The sequence below is a fragment of the Aquarana catesbeiana genome, linkage group LG09, assembly GCF_042186555.1.
Source record: "Aquarana catesbeiana isolate 2022-GZ linkage group LG09, ASM4218655v1, whole genome shotgun sequence".
Taxonomy (NCBI): domain Eukaryota; kingdom Metazoa; phylum Chordata; class Amphibia; order Anura; family Ranidae; genus Aquarana; species Aquarana catesbeiana.
Window position 1 is genome coordinate 209,930,282 of NC_133332.1, and position 23,397 is coordinate 209,953,678.

At 42.5% G+C, this 23,397-nt stretch overlaps 1 protein-coding gene across 1 annotated transcript in view; it reads left to right on the forward strand.

Annotated features, from left to right (window-relative positions):
* The window catches only part of ENTR1 (endosome associated trafficking regulator 1), a 32,448-nt gene extending 19,657 nt beyond the window's left edge, over positions 1-12,791 (forward strand). The window contains exons 6-9 of the mRNA XM_073599627.1: positions 299-410; positions 483-545; positions 8,421-8,560; positions 8,644-12,791. Of these exons, the coding sequence (XP_073455728.1) occupies positions 299-410; positions 483-545; positions 8,421-8,560; positions 8,644-8,737 (409 nt within the window). The 3' untranslated portion in view covers positions 8,738-12,791. The remainder of the gene's footprint in view (positions 1-298; positions 411-482; positions 546-8,420; positions 8,561-8,643) is intronic.
* The last annotated feature ends 10,606 nt before the right edge of the window (positions 12,792-23,397 follow it).

Below are 23,397 nucleotides of genomic sequence, written 5' to 3' on the forward strand. Positions count from 1 at the left end.
CTGTGCAAATACCGTGTGACATAAAATATTGCAACAATCGCCATTTTATTTTATAGGGTCTCTGCTAAAAAATATATATAAATGTTTGGGGATTCTAAGTAATTTCCTAGCAAAAAATACAGATTTTAACTTATAAGCAACAAATGTCAGAAAAAGGCTTAAGCATGAAAGGGTTAATAAGATGTGGATGGCAGCTCCACTGTGGAGGTAAAGAAGTTTGTCTTGCATTCTTCGTTATTTATTAATGCTAGACAGCTAAAAGGCTTACTATATTTACAGTATAGAACGTATGTTTTAGGGTCAAAGATCTGCAGACAAAGTTGGAGACGAAGATTCTGGAGGAGCAGAAGGAGGCACAGGACTTGGAGTCCATGGTGCAACAGGTGGAGGCCAATCTGCAAATGATGACGGTCAGTACTAGAGGTCATGTGACTTGTTGATATCATGATTTGATCAGGTTGCTGAATCTTTTTATCTTCCAGAAAAGGGCATCAAAGGCTGAAAATCAAGTGACCAAACTGAAGCAGGAAGTGGCTCTTCTCCAGGTAGATGCAGAATCACAGTTAACGCCTGCATGATCCAAACTATGAGCTCATACCAACTATCAAAGACTCTTACAGACCTTCCAAAACATTTTGTGGATGTTATTCAGCCAGCTAATACACTGCCTTAAATTTCTGAATAAGGAAAGAAATGGCTAAAAGGCGCTTGACCCCCTAGAATTCTTGTATTACCATCTATTAGTGTGACAGTAGTGGTAATGCACATTGTCTCAATGTTAGCTCCTACAAAAGTAAGTAAAAGTGTTTCCGAGACCACATTGGACTGTGACTGAAGAGAGTGTGTCTGTGATTGAAGCGCCAGACCATAGTGTTAAAGACCAAAACTAGTTCCAATAAAAGGTCAGATACAAACTGTATATAAGGCCAGTGCATTTCAGGGCCTGAACCTTACGCTGCTTACCATTGCTTGTAGATGGGCCAGATGAAAGGTTATTTCTCATAAGAGAGGACAGCATGTCTGAGTACAGGTTTTACTGTAGTATGAGTATAGACTTACAGATATTCATTATTAGTGGGTTTTTTTGACAGGCTTATCAGAAGGTGATGGTTGTGGTAATTTGATGAATTACCCAATGAGATTCCAGCAGTTATTGTACAACCTGCTTTGCAAAATTCCAAGTGGAATCTGAGTGAATATTATGTGCAGATCAGGTATTTGCCACAAAGTTGCAGCTAGCAGAGGCTGATTGAGAGTGACACTGTTTCTTCATAGTATAATTACAGTATGGTGCTTACAACTTAAAGGGAAACCCTTTCAGTAATTACACATTTGATATTCTGTCTATCTATAGGATATTTGTGATGTTACTTTTACATTTTATTTTCATGACTGTTTGTCAAATACACAGTTTTTGTAGAGGCTATCTGTACATCCAGCAGAGTGGGGTAAAATCATTTAACCACCTTAGTAGTGGCTAGTCCCATTCAGCTTGTTCTGTAATGTTAAAGGAGTGCAAGCACCATTTTCAACTTTTAAATGAGTGTCAGGACTGTGCCCCAACATTTTTAGGCCACGTGGGTAGTCACCTTAATCTACTCACCATGGTGTCATGAATTTTGTCAAGGCAGATACTGATTACTGATTAGCAAAAAAAAAAATGATAGGGAGTGTAAAAGTGTCATGAAGTCAGGGATATGCATTAGTTGTTTGAGTTGGCTGAAGGCGTGATACATTGTTAGATCACAGAGACAGATGTTAAAATGGCATGCAGGGCCAGGACAAGGGGTGGGTGCAATGATTTACTGTAAGGATGGTGGTACCTTCCTTCTGTTACAAGGCTGACTGGAGTAGTGACAGCAGCATCACTACTCCTGTCAGTCCAGTGCTGGGAGCAGCAAGGAGAGAAGAAGAGATCCAGCAGTAGGTGCCAGCTATGTTCTCTCTCTCTCTCACTTCCTTGCTGTCAGTGCAGCACTCCTGTATTCAGAAGCCGGCAGCCGTGTTCACAGGAATTCAGGAGCTGCACTAGCATGAAGGAGGAGGTGGAGAGAGAACACGGCTCCCGCAGCCAAGCACAGAAGTGTCCAAGAGAGAGCCGGGAGTGGAGGAGAGATCCAGGAGGTAGTGGGGCTGTGCTCTCCTCCAGCTTCTGCCTCCCGTGAGTGCAGTGTTCCTGTATCCTGTAAACACAGCTGCCAGCTTCTGCATACAGGTGCACTGACAGCTTGGGACTTTGCTGGGTACCCATCCCCCAGCAGCATATTTCTTCTGTTATCCTACACCCCACAGTCACCTGCTCCTGACACTGGCAGCAGAAGTTGCAGGTGGGGGGCTGGTAAGCAACCCCTAAAAAAAAAATCCTGATTTGCCAGGAGCGCTGTCCCCAGTGCTGCCCACATCTGACAGCAACCTCTGAGATATGAAAGGCTTTAAATACTTTCAGATCCATTGATTGTGAATGAATGGGTTTGAAGGTAAACAAAGCCATTCATATGAATATGTAAAGCTAAAGTGAGGACAATGGTGACTGACCACTGTACTCAAGAGATCAGAACTATGAATGGCTTTGCTAACAGCCACAAATCCATTTATAAATGTAAAAGGAAAAAAAAAACAGAAACAGAAAATAACTTTTATGACCTTCAGGGTACATTCACATCAGTGGCTGCATTAAAACGCAGAGGCTGATGTGCAGGGGGTGGCAGCAGTGCTGATGTGCCAATTGTAGCACATTACACTTTTTTTTTTAACTAAACTTTATGTAGTTTTGCATCTTTGCCCTGGGCGCTGGATGACCTTATCCCAGCACTGATGGCATATGTAATTGACAGGTGGTGTTGCAGGCCTTCACCTCTATTTAGGAACAGTTTTTCAAGTTTAACATAGATGGCCTTTTGCAAATCAGTTGTCCTCACCATCCTCAATGAATACATAGAGGAGGACATTTAAGAACTCTTTGTCCTTAAAGTACAAATAAAGTTTTGAATAGAGTGGAGAGGGATTAGAACACCTGTCAGTTTTTATTGCTGTCTGTGTCCCCTTTAGGGAGAGTCATCCTCTTTATTTATTCAGTTTACAATCATCATTGAGGCTGAGTTCACACTATTGTGAATTGGATGTGGGTTTCTTCGCATCCAATTCGCATGTCAGGAGATTGTGACCAGCTCTCACATCTCCGGAGCGACTCCGGTGCAAATTGCACAGGAGTCCTGTGTTTCTTCTAGTCCTTTTCAGGTCTGAATTCCAAAAATTGGGTCTGAAATCGGACCTGGTTTGGGGACCCAATGTGAAAGTAAAAGAAAATCCCAAATTTTGGGTTGTCGCCAGAAAAGTAATAAAGGGGAAATCCTTCCAATGGGCACATTAGTTCTGGTGACCTGGGGGAACCCTAAAGCCAGGTACACATGATGATATTATCGGACGAATGGTCATCTGTTTTTTTTTTTTTGTTTTTTTTTTTTAATCTAATCTTATATCAAAATTAAGAGTTTACTAAAGTTACAAAAAACAAGTACACTTTTTTCGTGCCCATCGGATTATAACTGATGAACTGTCGTGATCGTCTCTCAAAAGCTGTGTACTAACGATCAGATTATTGTACGATCGTTTCAAAAGTGGTATTTTTCGTACGATTTTCTGATCGTGTGTACGGGCCACAAGGCAGTCCTATAATTTGCACGGATTTCCTCTCACTTCCTGTTTGGCTATGGGACAGGAAATGAAGGTAAATCTCCTAAATCAGACACAGATGGAAAAAAATTAAATTGACGGGTTCTTACCTTCCCTTACTCTATCCAAAATGAGAAGAAAAAAAAAGTTTTGCCTATAGTTCTACTTTAAGGTGTAAGAAGACTGCTGATTCTTGCCCTGTAGATATTACCCTCCTATGTTGGACTATGAATGGATGGTTGTATTGTTTGTGCAGAGTACAGGCTTTTGTATTCCTTATGACACTGGACTGTAGGGCTGTTGAAATTAATCGTAACATCGATGCATCGCGATTCGACCATACACGATGCGGCATCGATGTTACGCCGGGAGTAATCAATGTTTTGATGACGTCATCCTCGCGCCGCGTTAAGCCCCACCTCCACGACCGAACGGAGCCGAAAGCCACCCAAGAGCAGTGGGACTGTGGGAGTAAGCCGCGCCGGCTTTTCCCGCCCCTGACTGACGCCATCCCCCTGCTGCCCTGCGTCGAGGAGCGACGCGTATGCACGTTGGCAGGGACATGGAGCACAGGTGGCTGGAGCTGCTGCTAACAGTGGCGGCGGCCGGCTTGTTCAGCACAGAGCTCCGAAGAGGAGAGTGGAGCCACAGTGTGACAGAAGCATAGCCAGGTGAGGGGGCCGCGGGGAGGACACCGAGGGGGGTGGACGTGGTAAGGTTGGTGCCAGACTGTCCTATGCAAGATTATCAATACCGCCCCCCCGCCCTCACCACTAACCTGTCCCCATATAATACTTTTACAATAGCGCTCCCCTGCCCAGTGTCACCACGGACCAATTCCCATCCTTCTCAACCAGCATCCACACAGTCCTCTGCTCTTCCCCCCACCTCTACACTGAGCATGCAGATAGGGCAATAAAACAAAAAATGGTGTGCAGTGCTTTGTGGTGACAAATGCACAAAAGAGTCTTATTAATTAGTGAATAAATATAGTTCTGAAAAATATAAATCTGTGATCTGATTAAAAGAAATCTTTTGTGTATTCATAGTAATTCCAGTGCTGAGTGCTCTCTGCTGTGTTCAAATCATTCACCAGAAATCAGGAATGATTTGAACACAGCAGAGCACACTCAGCACTGGAATTACTTTGAATACACAAAAGATTTCTTTTAATCAGATCACGGATTTTTATATTTCAGAACTATATTTATTCACTAATTAATAAGACTCTTTTGTGCATTTGTCACCACAAAGCACTGCACACCATTTTTTGTTTTATTGCCCTATCTGCATGCTCAGTGTAGAGGTGGGGGGAAGAGCAGAGGACTGTGTGGATGCTGGTTGAGAAGGATGGGAATTGGTCCGTGGTGACACTGGGCAGGGGAGCTTTGACCATCTCCTGTACTATGTCTGCAGTCTTTGACCATCTCCTGTACTATGTCTGCAGTCTTTGACCATCTCCTGTACTATGTCTGCAGTCTTTGACCATCTCCTGTACTATGTCTGCAGTCTTTGACCATCTCCTGTACCATGGCTGCAGTCTCTGACCATCTCCTGTACCATGGCTGCAGTCTCTGACCATCTCCTGTACCATGGCTGCAGTCTCTGACCATCTCCTGTACCATGGCTGCAGTCTCTGACCATCTCCTGTACCATGGCTGCAGTCTCTGACCATCTCCTGTACCATGGCTGCAGTCTCTGACCATCTCCTGTACCATGGCTGCAGTCTCTGACCATCTCCTGTACCATGGCTGCAGTCTCTGACCATCTCCTGTACCATGGCTGCAGTCTCTGACCATCTCCTGTACCATGGCTGCAGTCTCTGACCATCTCCTGTACCATGGCTGCAGTCTCTGACCATCTCCTGTACCATGGCTGCAGTCTCTGACCATCTCCTGTACCATGGCTGCAGTCTCTGACCATCTCCTGTACCATGGCTGCAGTCTCTGACCATCTCCTGTACCATGGCTGCAGTCTCTGACCATCTCCTGTACCATGGCTGCAGTCTCTGACCATCTCCTGTACCATGGCTGCAGTCTCTGACCATCTCCTGTACCATGGCTGCAGTCTCTGACCATCTCCTGTACCATGGCTGCAGTCTCTGACCATCTCCTGTACCATGGCTGCAGTCTCTGACCATCTCCTGTACCATGGCTGCAGTCTCTGACCATCTCCTGTACCATGGCTGCAGTCTCTGACCATCTCCTGTACCATGGCTGCAGTCTCTGACCATCTCCTGTACCATGGCTGCAGTCTCTGACCATCTCCTGTACCATGGCTGCAGTCTCTGACCATCTCCTGTACCATGGCTGCAGTCTCTGACCATCTCCTGTACCATGGCTGCAGTCTCTGACCATCTCCTGTACCATGGCTGCAGTCTCTGACCACCTCCTGTACCATGGCTGCAGTCTCTGACCACCTCCTGTACCATGGCTGCAGTCTCTGACCATCTCCTGTACCATGGCTGCAGTCTCTGACCATCTCCTGTACCATGGCTGCAGTCTCTGACCATCTCCTGTACCATGGCTGCAGTCTCTGACCATCTCCTGTACCATGGCTGCAGTCTCTGACCATCTCCTGTACCATGGCTGCAGTCTCTGACCATCTCCTGTACCATGGCTGCAGTCTCTGACCATCTCCTGTACCATGGCTGCAGTCTCTGACCATCTCCTGTACCATGGCTGCAGTCTCTGACCATCTCCTGTACCATGGCTGCAGTCTCTGACCATCTCCTGTACCATGGCTGCAGTCTCTGACCATCTCCTGTACCATGGCTGCAGTCTCTGACCATCTCCTGTACCATGGCTGCAGTCTCTGACCATCTCCTGTAGTGTGTCTGCAGTCTCTGACCATCTCCTGTAGTATGTCTGCAGTCTCTGACCATCTCCTGACTCCTGTACCATGTCTGCAGTCTCTGACCATCTCCTGACTCCTGTACCATGTCTGCAGTCTCTGACCATCTCCTGACTCCTGTACCATGTCTGCAGTCACTTACCATCTTCTGTAGTCATTTTGGGGCAGTCTGGGGCTCCTCTTCTGCTGTGTTTACACTTTGTTACATGCAGGGAGTGTTGTCTTTTTTTTTAAGAACAGATAAAATTTAAAAAATTGAGTTCTTATGACTACTTGAATTTTTTGGATGAAAACCGTGCGCAGTAATCGTGATGCATCGCGGAATCGAATCGAATTGTGGATCGAATAGTCGTAATTGAATCGAATCGTGAGGCCAGTGAAGATGCGCACCTCTACTGGACTGCATATACTAAGTTCTTTTGCTTTTGGAAGTACAAGCTTCTATTGGTGCTGCTAGGCTTAAAACAAAAAAAAAAAAACACAAGGATACATTGTTTGATAAAAATCCTTCAGAGATTTTTGGACACTCAAGCCACCTATGTCACATATACTGCTTCTCTCCTTCTTTTGATGGTTTTGTGTCTTTGCTTGACCTTGTGGTTGTTTTGACTAAAGACCAGTCTAGGTAGCTACAGAGTTTCATAGCACTTTTATGGTGTCTGTGTTTCTTTGTTTTTGGCCTCGTGCACACGTTTTTGGACGTTTTTTTTACAGCTGCTGTTTTTGGCTTCAGACAATTTTTTTTCTACAGTCAATAAACTCTCCAGCATGTTATCCTATGTGTCCGTGCACACATAGGCTGTCATCAACAGTTTTTGGCTGTAAGAAAACCCCAAAAGGAGTGGGTTCTGAGAGGAGTTTTTCCAGCTGTAAAAACGCTTTAACGTCAAACCCCAAAACCGCTGATAAACGCTCAAAAACGTTGCTCACCAGCGTTTAGCGTTTTTGATCCCATAAAAAAAAAAAAACAGTAAATCAAAGGGTTTTGATATTCTGTGCATCTTCCTGTGTGAGTTGGTGTGTTGACTGTAAACTTGTACCTAGTTACCTAAATGCTAGATGAATGTTCCAGACAATAGAACTGAGGAAGCCACTTGGCTGAGTGGTGGAACATCTACAACATTAAGCCTAGGTTCACATATATGCGATCTCAGACATCGCATGTGATTCGCACTCGCACCGTAGGTGCCTATCACATGCGATGTCTGTGCAATGCGAGTTCAGCCATACAGTTGTATGGTTGAACTCGCATTAGATTCCCAGAAAAGAAAAGTGCATGGACTTTTTTTTTTTTTTTCCCCCCCGTACTGAAATCGGATCACATGGGTGTTCTCATCTATGCAATCCGATTCCTGTGCGAGTTCACAGTTCGCACTGCAATCTGTAAACGGATCTGGGGGTGTCATTAACTATGTATTGTCACCTTACAGCGGTCCGCAGAGGGCAGTGTGAACTGCCTGCGGGAGAGACGTGATGCGGGAACCAGCGCTGTAATCAAGCTGGTTCCCGCATCGCACTAGTGTGAACCTAGGCTAAAGAACAAATGCAGCTGAATGTGACTACTGAAATTATATATACTGTGACCTGGATAAAGGGAAACTTTGCCCCGCTACTGCGCTGGAAGTAAAGCCTGCATAAGTAATGGGGAAATATGGCTGCCCCCATGTACACATAGAATTAAAAATTCAATATTGAAACAATGTTTCTAAAACATTATTACACACTGATAAGATTATTTACACTAAGCTAGTCACATTCACATGTATAACTAAAAGGGGGAAAAGGCTATACTTTATACAATATTAGCAGCTTCTGTAAAGGTTATGAAACACAGCCAATTATTAAAAAGCATTTTTAACCACTACCTTGTCCTATTGTCACTTTGTTTCCTTTAGATTCAGTTGAACACCTACAAAGCAGAGAACGAAGCTTTACGGAAGGGCGAGACAGCCGGAATGAATGCTGTAAAACAAAATGCCAACTTGGCGTTGGAAAACCTGCACAAGGCGGTGAGCGGTGCCCAGGTCTCTATAAAGTAAGCTATATTTTCTGTTCATATTATTTAACTACATATCATCTGCTTTGCTTTTATTTACTGTCATTTATTCTACTTCACAGGCAGTTGGTGTCCGGAGCCGAAGCTTTAAATATTGTGGCACAGCTTTTGAACTCCATAGACAAAATAGCAGAAGTTCATGATGACGTTCCCTAAAAGTTTGACTTTTTTTTTTGCCTATGAAAATGTGCCAAAAACCACTGCCTTGTAACAGCCAATCAGGTGTCAGCTGTGAAGGTGGCTTAGCAATGGAATGAGGTGTCTGGTTAGTTGACGTGTATTAAACTGTACTCTTTGAACTATCAGTATGCGAAAGTCACCATTTTGTAGATGGCATGAAAATACATTTTCATGGCTTGTTACTTTGCCAGATCCTTGAGAGCTGACATGCTGCATTTTTTAATATCTTAAAGTGAACAATATGGTTGACAGGCACATTGCAAAGTGTCCACTTCATTTCAACTGGCACCCATTCCAAAATCTGATCTTTATTTTTGTGTATACTAACTATTTTCTGTAATATACTATAATTGTGGCATCTGCATATATGAACAAGTCTGCGGTGTGCTCTTGTTTATTTTAGAAAGAAATTGGATAGAGCCATATCTCAATTTTACTTTTTAACAAACTTTTCTGTAAGCAATTAGAGAAAAAAACAAATTTTTTTTTTTATTTTTCAATTACAGTAAACCTAGTTACTTTTTTAATCAACAAAATCTTGCAAATACGTGTGTAAAATGTCCCTTATTTGAGCAGGAAATTTCATATTGACAGCTGTTCTGGTAAAGTTTTGGGTCCCCGCGCAACCACTTCTTTACAAGTACAAACATCTATTTACCATGTATTGATTGTCCGCTCGAAAGAAGTGAGTTAGAGTCCCAGCACCCATCTGAATATTAAGTCTCCTAAGTCTCAGGCTACACAGTCTGCAGAAGTATTATGCCCATCCCTGACATAACTGTGTTTGTGGCCTATTATTCTGTAAGGCATATCTATTGTTGTGTTGTGGTTTTCTACCCAGTGCTCCGGTACAAGAAACCTTCCCAAAAGACCAATCTGGGTAGCCACAAAAATATCATACCTTTCTGTTCATATATGGAATTATATATTTTTTTTCAAATATTATATATTATTTTTTTTTTTTTTTTTTTACTCCTTAGTAAAATTGTCACTTTGCCCATTGTCCCTTACTAGCCTACCCCCTCCTCTTTCCCCACTTACCTGTGTAAACTCAGATTCTGTCATTGCTTACACAGGGTTGATTATATCATTCTCTGTCTGGTGACATTGCGGGCTTGGCTAATGACCGCTGAGGCCCAAGCACTGCATCACATTAGGTGGTCATGTCATGTGCTCCTCAATACCCAGAGGGGCCAGTTATTTGCTATGGCTCTAGTATAGTAGCAGAGAAGCACAGCAATGTAAGTATAAGTAGGTTGAGGCATGGTAAGGGGCTCCATTTAGACAAAAGTGACAGAGTATTTTTAAAGCAACTCTGCCAGGTTCTAAAGTTAAAAAAAACGTTCATAAGTTCACTGCAAGAGAAGAGGTAGAATACTCGTTTCCTTTATCTCCCCGACACTCTAGTCCTGCAGTCTCTGCCAATCTCTTCAGAATTTAACATAATTCAGGAGTGTTGGATGTCTTTGTCCATTGCCAGGAACTGTGGTTCCATCCTTGGACCCCTAATTCACTGTAATGCCTCTGAGGAAGGAACTTCAGCTTGCAGCAGGAAATACAGGGAATGTTTGGCTGAATTTTTTTAGAACCTGGCAAGGTCCAAGCAATAGCAGTGTGGTATAGTAGAGTTGCCACACTCTTTTCATACTACGGCCCTAACTGTACATGGCAACGAGCCAACTCTGTAATTACGTTGACACCTTAAAAATTATATTTTCCATTGAATCTCTTTCCCTCTTAAACATTAGTGAAAAAAACAAATCTATTCGTCTTGCAAAATGTGTCCTGGTATGTGTGATGTAGCTATTCCAGGAGCGGTTTCCAAGATGTTGCTCAAGCACAGAAATGCCGCTGTCATTTTAAGACAGGGACAAGTGGTGTGGATTGTTGTTTTTGGTGGTTTAGGCAGAGTGAAGTTCCTCTTTAAGAGTACAGATTTCAGCCGCTTTAGCACTAGAAATAGCCTATGCTAAGCACCTGAAAACTACCTCCCATTTATTGCAGTCTGTCTTTTCACTGGGGCGGTGCTCTTGCAAGACGTTCCAAAAAGGCCTGCAAGCAGCATCTTTGGGGCGGGTTGGGAGTGCTGTATTTGGAGCTCCCAAAAAGCCCTGCCCACTGCAACGGATGGGCAGCGCTTCCAAAGCGCTTTGAAAGCACCGCAAAAGTGGACTTTTTACCTTTTTTTTTTTTTTTTTTTTTTTTTTTTTTTTTTTTTTTTTTTTTTTTTTAGGGTAAGAAGCATCCTGCTAGCGGCCGAAAAGCAGTGCAAAAGTGCCACTAAGTCAGCACTAAAGCGCCGCAAAACCGAGCAGCGCTTTAGCGCTGAACACCGGGGCATCCCAGTCTGAAAGTGGCCTAATACTGGTTTTCCTAAACATCACCTAACCTACTTTATACTGCAGATTGCTTGACTGAGGTTGATGGATTTAAACCCTTTTGGGACAACAATACAGCTTTAAAAAGCTTTAAAAGTCCACATGTAAAATGCCTCTTGCCATGAGAAGATTAATTAAACTTGCAGCACATAGCTAGGAATGTTCATCTGTGTGCTCTTAGTCCCACTCAGAGTCAATCAATAAATTTCATCCTAGAGTTATTGTCAAGTTAACTGACACATACCTAAACTCGGTCAAAGCATCTAAACTTCAAGAGACTTTGGCCACCAAAGGGTTATACAGTATTGTGCTCCTCCATAGGAGTGGTAAGGATGATTTATCACGTTGGATGCCCTGTATAGCTAGCTTCACATTTTGTGTGATTTGCCAAACTACTGCTACGAGCAATAAGCAGTTTTCCCTTCTGCATAAATCAACTGCGTTGTACTAAAATGTACCTGTCAGGATCGAAGTATTGGAGCTTCCATTTTCCACTTGTTAAAGGTACTGGCATCCTGATACTGGCTTTACTACTTTATTATGCAGTATGGGATTGCAGGCTTCACTGGCTGCATACTTGTTTCAGATTAACTGATTTACTAAGTAGCAAACATGGGGAACAGCCACAGAGTTTATGTCTTTAATAGCATGTCAGGAGTGGTAGCTCCGAATTTTTTTGTTATCTTGGTAAGTTCTTTGTAATTTTAATTGCTATTATTTTTGAAGGGAATCCATCATGAAGCTTTACACCTCTTTGAGAAGCCTTTCACGGAAGCTGCCACTTTCTTCCAGTCTGTGTAGCTGTTAAGAGAAATGGCCATAGGTTCTGTTTCATAAGGAATGTATAGGTTGCTAACCCATGGGGGGAGATTTACTAAAACTGGTGTACACATAATCTGGTGCAGCTTTGCACAGTAACTAATCAGCTTCTAGAATTTATTGTCAAAGCTTAATTAAACAAGCTGAAGTTATAAGCCGATTGGTTACTATGCACAGCTGCACCAGATTATGTGTACACCAGTTTTAGTAAATCTCCCCCATAGTGACCAGTCTTCAGCTTTAGTTGTAGAAGCTAGAGCAGGAAAGAATCATTTCTAATGGCATGATGACAGTGTTACTGAAATATACACCTTGGGTAGAGGGGAAATATTTGTATGGTGATGGACTTTGCTTCCGGTGTACTATGCACATATAATACCAAGGATTGTGACTCACATTCTACTCCTAACAATACTTCACGTGTGAAAATGTCGGGAGTGTTTCATAGTAATGTTCACATTGGGACAATGCAGTCATGAGCACATCCGCAGGGAAATTTCTCAGCATGAACTGCACAACCGTGTTGGACCTTTGTTTTATTTACACGTAACAATTCTCTTGTATCTGTTCAGATTTGTTTAGCGATATAGTAATTGTATAAAAAGATTTTCTTACAGCACTTTATACTGATTGGGTATACTGATATATTTGTATGTATTTGGGTATATGAGGGTGTAATATGGTGCCGAACGAAAACCGCTAAAAGCCCAATCCTCATGACCATGTTCTTCTCACCTGCAGATGCTATCATTCTTTTTTTTTTTATGCTTAAAGTGCAAATAAAGCCAAAACATTTTTTGTGATGAGGCGTTAGAAGCCCCATCAGAATTTAATTGCTGTCCCTGTGCCTTTTTGTGGAGATCGCTTTTTTTCTTTGTCATGGTGACCACTGTTACTTGGACTGAACAGTAAAGAAAATCAAAATTTTTAGGTTGTCACCTAAACGGGAATAGAGGGGCAATCCTTCATTGGGGACCCCCTTTCCAGTGACAAGGTTATTTCACTCACTTTGCAGATATTTCATCCACCTTCCTATTATGTCTACAGGTCAGGGAAAGTTTAGCTTAAGATATACTTTTGCATTGAATCTTTAGTTTAGTCAATTAAATATGTTCTATGTGCATCAAATCAAAAGGTGATCAATGTCTTACAGTTTTTTTTTCAGCCACAGCCTGCATAGAAAAGCCTGTTCCCTGTGAGAAAGCTGTGATGTCTGCAGAGGTACGACTATTCCACTGTCACATCAGAGCTCTCCAATCAGTGAGAAGCATGAGATTTGCTGACGCAGAGCTATTGGTCTAAGACCCCTTTCACGCTGAGGCAGTTTTCAGGCGTTTTAGCGCTAAAAATAGCCCCTGTGAAGCACCTGAAAACTGCCTCCCATACCACCCGAATGTGAAAGCCGAGTGCTTTTATACTGGGGCGGTGCGCTTGCAGGAAAAGTCCTGCAAGCGGCATCTTTGGGGCGGTTTGGGAGCGGTGTATACAGCGCTCCTAAAATGCCCCTGCCCATTGCAATGAATGGGCAGCGCTTCCGAATCGACTAAAAAGCGTTTCGGAAGTACCGTAACATGGGTGTTTTTAACCCCTTCGGCCGCTAGCAGGGGTTAAAAGCGCCCCACTACTGACCATAAAGCGCCGCTAAAAATAGCACCACTTTAGCGGTAACGCACGGGCGCCCCAGTGTGAAAGGGGCCTACCTCAATAGTTGTTGTCAGACCTCTACAAAAAGACCACTGATTCCTTCCACACAGAGCCCATTCGGCAGATAGGGTCCCATTCTGCTGTTGTTGCCATGGGACAGGCATTTCTACACAGGAGGTGGCTACTTTAGAAAGAAAACTAACTGCAAGACATTGAACACCTTTTTTTTTTTTTTTTTTTGATGCGCTTAGGATGTACAGCCGTGGCCAAAAGTTTTGAGAATGACACAAATATTAATTTGCGCATAGTCTGCTGCTTCAGTGTTTTTAGATCTTTTTGTCAGATGTTACTATGGTATACTGAAGTATAATTACAAGCATTTCATAATTGTCAAAGGCTTTTATTGACAATGACATTATGTTTATGCAAAGAGTGAATATTTGCAGTGTTGGCCCTTCTTTTTCAAGCCCTCTGCAAGTCACCTGGCATGCTGTCAATCAACTTCTGGGCCACATCCTGACTGATGGCAGTCCATTCTTGCATAATCCATGCTTGGTGTTTGTGGGTTTTTTTTTTTTTTTTCACCCGCCACTTGAGGATTGACCACAAGTTCAATGGGATTAAGGTCTGGGGAGTTTCCTGGCCATGGACCCAAAATTACGATGCTGGACTTTCTTGGGCCACCCTTAAGCTTTCTTCACAAATGCAGTGGAAATCGTTCTTTGTTTTTTTTGGGGGATTAAGTTCAATTTTCATGGCTAAGAGGGATTTTGCAATTAATTGCGATTCATCTGATCACTCTTCATAACATTCTGAAGTATATGTAAATGGCAGCAGACTTTGTGAAAATTAATATTTGTGCCATTCTGAAAACTTTTGGTCACGACTGTAGTAAGCGGATTTAAGCCGAAAGTTAAATTGGGTTTTAAGTGTGTGTTAGTGTGAGACTGGGAGCTGGAATCCTGCTTACCATCTCTGCAGCATATTCATAATCCTGGTAGCACTGAACCCCCCCCCAATGTATGCTCTATAGAAGTTCAGCTAATGGTGCTCTGGACAATGAGGATATGTACCACCAGTGTCTCAAAAAAAAACAACAAATCTGCAGTGTATGTTTCATACACAGCAGCCCTGACAGTGTCATGTTTAGGAAACAGTGAATGATCAAAGTGAAAAAAAATTTCATCAGCACACCCAAGAGCAAAGTTTTAAGGCACACACCATTCCATACACATTTAGAGCTTTTTTTATAGCACATAGGACAATATATAATTATTCATCATAATGTAATTAAATAAAGGGTTTATTTTTAATTATATATTCAACAGTATTTATTATTGTGGTTTTTTTTTTTGTTTGTTTTTTTTCTTAGGGCTTGCAAGAGATACAAAACACTATATATTGTATACAACCCCTGGCAAAAATTATGGAATCACCAGTCCCTGCGGATGTTCCTTCAGTTGTTTATTATTGTAGAAAAAAAGCAGATCACAGACATGGCCAAAAACTAAAGGCATTTCAAATGGCAACTTTCTGGCTTGAAGAAATCAAGAAAAATAATTGTGGTGGCCAGTAACGGTTAGATTTATAGAACAGGCACAGGGAATAAATTATGGAATCACTCAATTCTCAGGAAAAAATTATGGATTCATGAAAAACAAACAAAATAACACTCCAACACATCACTAGTACTTTGTTGCACCACCTCTGGCTTTTATAACTGCTTGCAGTCCCTGAGGCATTGACTTAATGAGTGATAAACAGTACTCTTCATCAATCTGGCTCCAGCCTTCTCTGATTGCTGTTGCCAAATCATTTTTGCAGGTTGGAGCCTTGTCATGGACCATTTTCTTTAACTTCCACCACAGATTTTCAATTGGATTGAGATTCGGACTGTTTGCAGGCCATGACATTGACCTTATGTGTCTTTCTTCAAGGAATTTTTTCACAGTTTTTGCTCTATGGCAAGATGCATTATCATCTTGATAAATGATTTCATCATCCCCAAACATCCTTTCAGTAGATGGGATAAGAAAAGTGTCCAAAATTTCAATGTAAACCTGTGCATTTATTGAAGATTTAATGACAGCCATCTCCCTAGTGCCTTTACCTGCATGCAGCCCCATATCATAATTGACTGTGGAAATTTGCATGTTTTCTTCAGACAGTCGTCTGCATAAATCTCATTGGAACGGCACCAAACAAAAGTTCCAGCATCATCACCTTGCCCAATGCAGATTCGAGATTCATCACTGAATATGACTTTCATCCAATCATCCACAGTCCACAATTGCCTTTCCTTAGCCCATTGTAACCTTGTTTTTTTGTGTTTAGGTGTTAGAGATGGCTTTCTTTTAGCTTTTCTGTATGTAAATCCCATTTCCTTTAGGCGGTTTCTTACAGTTCGGTCACAGATGTTGACTCCAGTTTCCTCCCATTTGTTCCTCATTTGTTTTGTTGTACATTTTCTGTTTTCAAGGCATATTGCTTTAAGTTTTCTGTCTTGACGCTTTGATGTCTTCCTTGGTCTACCAGTATGCTTGTCTTTAACCACCTTCCCATGTTGTTTGTATTTGGTCCATGTTTTAGACACAGCCGACTGTGAACAACCAACATCTTGTGCAACACTGCATGATGATTTACCCTCTTTACCTACATACTAACAAGCAGATGTAATCTGATGCAGGTGTTAGTGTTTGTAATGAAAATTTACAGGGTGATTCCATAATTTTTTCGTCAGAATTGAGTGATTCCATAATTTATTCCCTGTGCTTGTTCTATAAATCGAACTGCTCCTGGCCACCACAATTATTTTTCTTGATTTCTTTTAGTGTTTCTTAAAGCCAGAAAGTTGCCATTTGAAATGCCTTTAGTTTTTGGCCGTGTCTGTGATCTGCTTTTTTTTCTACAACAATAAACAACTGAAAAAACATCCTCAGGGACTGGTGATTCCATAATTTTTGCCAGGGGTTTTAGCAGCCAATCAGATCTTGCCTCTTCTTTCTCTATACTGGAAACAGAACCTGATTGGTTGCTAGTGGTAAAAGACTATTTCTACATTTTACTGAATGGGTCTATTAATGGAGAATGGATATATATATATATATATATATATATATATATATATATATATATATATATATATATAATATAATATAATATAAAAATAATGCTGTTCAGAAAGCAATGACAGCCATTGTTAGCAAGAACAATGGATGATGCTTCCTGATTCGTTATTTTGAGTTATTGCTGTGGTCATCTTATTGCATACATTTGGCTTGAATGTGTATTCAGCTAAAAGATCTGATTGTCAGTTCTACAAAACACTCACGGTATAAGCTTAGATCATCATTTCAGCTGAGCACTCATGGTTCTGCCTTGTCAGACTCTCCTGGCATGGGTCTTACAGCAGTAGTGATTATTTAATGTAATCCTTTTCAGATCATTGATTGTCCTTATAGACTAATTGGCATGGGTGGCAGTAGAAGGAGGGGGCAGCTGGTAGACACTCTGCCATCTTCCAGTTCAGCTGTTACTAGCCAGAACAAGTGACAGTCCTCTCACTTGTACAGATAGTCTGGTATGATGATAATGGCCAAGATTATTTGTACTCCGATAGAGCAGAGATAGCAAACAATAGGATTGTTCTTTTATAATGACTATTTACTTGGCAGTAGGTGTCTGGGTAATCCTTTACACTGGAATTCATTATATCAAGTAATTATCGGCTCAAGAGTAATGCAAGACATACCATTCATAGTCTGTCCAACAGGATTTTCTATATTTAAAGCCTTGTTTGCCTACCTCTGTATCCTAATATACCAAAATGTAATTCCATGTTTTATACTGCCTTTAATAAATATAGCACAGAGTTTTATTTAAAGAAACAATACACGAGTCATTGTTTTATTATTGTGATATGTCCTATTATTTGTTAAAGCAGAATTCACCTAAAGTGTAACTAAAGGCATTTTTATAGAGTGGAAAGGGATTAGAACACCTGTCCGTTTTTATTGCTGTCTGTGTCCCCATTGAGTAGATTCGCTCCCTCTATTTGTGCTGTTTACAGTTTTTATTAACCACTTGCCGACCAACCGCCGTTATTATACTGTAAACACACACATTCCAGTTCTGAGAGGAGAGAGAGATTGTGAGTTCCTACGAGCTGGGAACCACGATCTCTCATCTCCTATAGTCAGTCCCATCCCCCACAGTTAGAACACACACATAGGGAACACAGTTAACACCTTGATCGCCCCCTAGTGTTAACCCCTTCCCTGCCAGTGACATTTATACAGTAATCAGTGCATTTTATAGCACTGATCACTGTATAATTGTCAATCGACCCAAAAATGTGTCAAAAGTGTCCACTGTCGCAGATCGCCACCACTAGTAAAAAAAAAATAATAATAAAAATGCCATAAATCCATCCCCTATTTTGTAGATGATATAACTTTTGCGTAAAACCAATCAATATATGCTTTTTGCGATTTTTTTTTTTTTTTTTTTTACCAAAAATATGCAGAAGAATACACATGGGCCTAAACTGAGGAAAAAATTAGCTTTTTTTAAAAAAATGGGGTTATTTATTACAGCAAAAAATACAAAATATTGTGTTTTTTTTTTTAATTGCCGCTCTTTTTTTGTTTATAGCGCAAAAAATAAAAACCGCAGGGATGATCAAATACCACCAAAAGAAAGCTCTAGTTGTGGGAAAAAAAGGACATCAATTTTGTTTGGGGACAACGTCTCATGACCGCGCAATTGTCAGTTAAAGCGATGCAGTGCCGTATCACAAAAAATGGCCTGGTCATTGAGCTCCAGGGCTTCCCTAAATGGTTAAAGATCAAAATAAAAGAAAACCACAAATGGGTTGAGATCAGAACTCTAATAAAGGGGAAAATCTTCCAATGGGGACAATAGTTCTGGTGACATACCGGGATTCCCTCACTTTGGAGGGATTTCCTGTTTTGGCCATGGGACAGGAAGTGAAAGGAAATCTCCCCAATAAGGGGGAAATCTATCCAAAGGGGGGTAGGAGAATTGCCTTTACAGTTTGGGACAGTGCAACACAGCACTATGGCCAGGGTGTTCGTTGGAGTTCAGGAAGCGTCTAAATGTAAAATAAATGAGGTTTTACAGAAGATATGCCTTTTGGATTCATCAAGCTGCAATGGCACAAGTGTGCGAATAAGCACCTTAAAGTATAACTAAAGGCAAAACTTTTTTTTTTTTGGTTTTGGATAGAGTGGAGATTGCTGTCTGTGCCCCCATTAAGTAGATTCAACCTCTCTATTTGTCCTGTTTTACTATTATCATTGAAAGTGAAAATAAAAGAAAATCCCCAAATTTTGGGTTGTCCCCAGAATAATAATAGAGGAGAAATTGTTCCAATGGGGACACTAGTTCTGGTGACCTGGGGGTCCCCAAGGAATTCCCTTAATTTGCAGGGATTTCTGCCTACTTCCTGTTTGGCTATGGGACAGGAAGTGAAGGAAAATCTCCACAATGGGACACAGATGGTGAAAAAAAAAATTCTAAAAAGGGGTTGTAACCCTTCCTTACTCTATCCAAAATGAAAAAGACAATTTTGCCTATAGTACTACTTTAAGGCATGCTAAATGGACAAATGATAATGGTGCCTTGGCTACCACTTGAGCATAACTTAAAGCGGTAGTAAAGACTTCTTGCTAAAATAATTAAATGGGCCCCCCTGCAGGTTTAAGTCATAATGTACTAGTATACACTGCATACTAGCACATTATAGACTTGCCTACAAACAGAGCCCTCCAGTGCTGTCACAGCTGTCCCTGTCGCTTCCATCTTCGATCAGCCTTCCTTTCGGGTTTCGTATCTTGGGCCACTTGAATGGCTGGGCTGAGGTGACATCAGCATGTGGACAGGATAAAATTATAAGTGGTCTTGCGCTATTCCTGAGTGAATAATAAACAGTGAAATAAACATTCAATGATGTGCAATGCAAGTATTCAAACATATAATGTCCAAAAGACTGATAGGAATCAAGTGCTCGGTTTATAACCCCTGGTCAGTTCTTCTATAGATCGATCCAACAAATTCTCTGTGCTTCCACCAACACCTCAGTGCTCACAGAACTCTCACCTCATAACCACATATAAGGAGCCTTTGTTCAGATTCCAATAAGGGGCTAGTGATCCTGCCTTCCAGTGTCTCCTCCATGTCTTCTCTGTCAGTCAAGGATCCAGGCTCCTACGGCTCCAATTCCATATGTGGGGATGAAATAGACAATATGCCTCCAATAGTGTAAAACATTTAAAATATATCCATTTATTTAAAAGACAATAACATGCATACACCAAGGCAAAAATAAAAGAGCATGGAATCATAAAAACAACGGCGGTTTCCGCCTCTCGCGACACTTGTGGTCCGCTCCGGCAACGCCTAATTTCCCCAAAGTCATTTTTGTTCACAAATATTCTAATTTATTTCCCTTATTTAGTACATAGTGGTGCAGAGGACTACTAACATTCAACACAATGTGCACAGGAGTCACATCACCGCAGTGCACAGAGTGGGCCATAAATATGGTCTGAGCTGCCCATGTGCGGCTCAAATCACATTACTTGTGAATAAATGACAAGCCACACACAGCGACTCTGCTTTCAAGTGTGACAGCGACTCTGGTGGGGGGGGGGGGGGGACACCCCAGCCTGTCACAGGGAGGGGGGGGCAATGCTTGAACATATTACACCTTAAACTAGGATTTGTATAGCACCAACAGTTTGCTCAGCTGTTTACAAAATGAAGGCAGACATTACAGTACAATACAATTTGGTACAAGAGGAATCGGAGGGCCCTGCTCTTTAGAGCTTACACTCTAAGATACATGTGTAACATGCTCAAAAAGTGAACCAATCCTTTAACCACTTCAGCCCCAGAAGAATTTACCCCCCCTTCCTGACCAGAGCACTTTTTGCGATATGGCACTGCGTCGCTTTAACTGACAATTGCACGGTCGTGCTGCGCTGCACCCAAATAAAATTGACGTTCTTTTTTTCCCACAAATCGAGATTTCTTTTGGTGGTATTTTATCACCTCTGCGGTTTTTATTTTTTGCGCTATAAACAAAAAAGAGAGCGCCAATTTTGAAAAAAAAGCAATTTCTTTCTCAGTTAAGGCCGATATGTATTCTTTTACATTTTTTTTTTTTCTTTTACCAAAAATATCGCAGCAAGCGTATATTGATTGGTTCGCACAAAAGTTATAGCATCTACAAAATAGGGGATAGATTAATGGCATTTTTATTATAATTTTTTTTTCTTTAGTAATGGCGGTGATCTGCAATTTTTATCGTGACTGCAACATTATGGCAGACACTTTTGACACTATTTTCTGTTTTGGGACCATTGTCATCTATACAGCAATCAGTGTTATAAAAATGCACTAATTACTGTATAAATGACACTGGCAGTGAAGGGGTTGAACACTAGGGGGCGATCAAGGGGTGAAGTGTGTCCTAGGGAGTGATTCTGGGGGGGGGGGGGGCATGACACTAGGTAGAACAGAGACGTTTTTGATTGAAAATGTATACTTTATTTTGCAAGAAAATATACAAAAAACAAGTACTTAAACAGGGTACATTCCAATCTGTACTGCGACGCAGCGCATAAATACACTACATAACAATACATTGCCAAGCATACAAATAAATTACATTCATCCTGCGGTATGTTGCCCTTATGTGTTGTGCAGAGTATTAATACCCCGAAACATCACATCATGCATGACGCCGCATTACCCTGAAAGCTTTACTTCAAAAACATGTCACAAAAGTCAGGTCATACAGTCTAATAACATTCAAATGGGCAACGGGTGTGTTGGGGGGGGGGGGGTGGAGAAGGTGGGGTAGGGGAGGGAGAAAAGAGTTCACAGGCCCGAAGCTTTATTTGAAATGCCAAAGGGTACACGGGGGAGAGGAAATCTTCAGACCTCCTCTTCCTCCTTGAAGTCCATCAAGTGGTAGTCTCTGAGCAGACTGTGGACCAGTCTGCGACAGTCCTCGATGGACATCCTCTTCCGCTGGTGGATGAGGCGCTTTCTGGCGCACCACAAAGCGTCCTTAAAGCAACACAGCACCCGCCAGGCACCATCAATGTCCTCCTGTGAATGAGTTCCACAGAAGAGTCCGTTCAACACACCAAAGTGTTTGATAGCAGTCTGTGGTACAAAGTCTTTGAGTTCAGGTTCCAAGGCCCTCAACAGGGGCACTCCCAGAAAACATGCAGAGCAGTTTCCTCCTGGATGATGCAAAAGGGGCAGTGCCTGTATCTGCACAGGTTTCTGGCATGCATGAATGTCCTGAGTGGCAACCCCCCTTGGATTGCCATCCATGCCAGATCTTTGTGCCTGTTGGTGAGTCTCTTTGAAGAAACATTCCTCCAGACCACTTTACAAGTGGCTGAAGGGAGGCCTGGAACAGTCTCAACAATGTCCGATGCTCTAATCAACTTGTGGATTGTTTTTGGCTTCCACAAGTCGGGTTTCACTCCATGTAGCCCCAGCTCCTTAATAAACTTGAAGGTGTCCAAGTAGTACCAAGGGGTGTCCCCGTTGTAGGGGGTGGAGCTGTCCCATTTGTCCCATCCAAGGGTCCTCCAAAGAGGCAGGAGGAAAAAACGGGACATGGAGTTACCACCAGAGTCCACAGTTCTGTCAACCAATGTCCTGCGGATGCAGTTACAAGCAAAGCACACCCTCAGTAGGGTAGCGATGTCGGGCGTGCCCTTACCGCCCTTGAGGGGTTCCTTGAACATAACCGCCCGCTTCACTCTGTCCATTACAGATGAAGTGAAACACCACCCTGGTGATGGCCTTGCAGGTGTTAACCCGGGGGTGCCAGGCCTGGGCGAGGTACTGCAACACAGGGAGGATCTCGCTGCGGAGTACCAGTGCGCAGAGCTCTGCACATAAACTCATGGGAGACATGGTCAAAGGCCTTCTCCTGGTCAAGACTGACCAGGGCCGCGTGCACACGGTGGCCATGAATGTACTGGACCGTGTCCCGGACAAGCGCAAGGCTGTCTGCAATCCTGCGACCAGGAATGCCGCAAGGATGATCTGTCCGATGACAGACTTCAGCCTGTTGGCCAGGACCTTGGCGAGGATTTTGTAGTCCACATTCAGAAGAGAGATTGGACGCCAATTTTTAAGATCCGATCTCTCCCCCTTCCGCTTATACAAAATCGTGATCATCCCCTCCCTCAGTGACGGAGGCATTCTGCCCTCCACCACCATCTCCTCCTACAGCTTGAGCAGGTCCGGGCCCACGAGATCCCACAGTGCTACATAGAGCTCAACTGGGAGACCATCGCAGCCCGGGGTCCTGCCTCGCCTAAAGGATTTAGCGGTAGAGTGCAGCTCCTCCAACACCAAGGGGGCATTGACGGTTGATGAACCTGCAGGATCAATTTGGTTAGAGATACCTGACAGGAACCTGTCAGCTGCCTGTGTGTCCGTTTCTTTCGGGGAGTAGAGGTTGGTGTAGTAGTCGCTGACCACTTGCATCACAGCCTTCTTCCCCTTCTGGAGTGTTCCGGTCTCGTCACGCAGCTCTGACAAGGGTGTGTGTCCTGAGTGAAGTTTCCTGAAAAAGAAAGAATTACACTTCTCACCTTTCTCAAGATTCTCCACCTTGGCACGGAAGACAATGTGCCTGGATTCTTCCTAGAAGTGTCCTTTCAGGCTCTTCTTGGTGTCCTCCAGGTCCTGCCTAACGCCCCAGCCACAGTGATGAAGGTCCTGCAGGGACTGCAACTG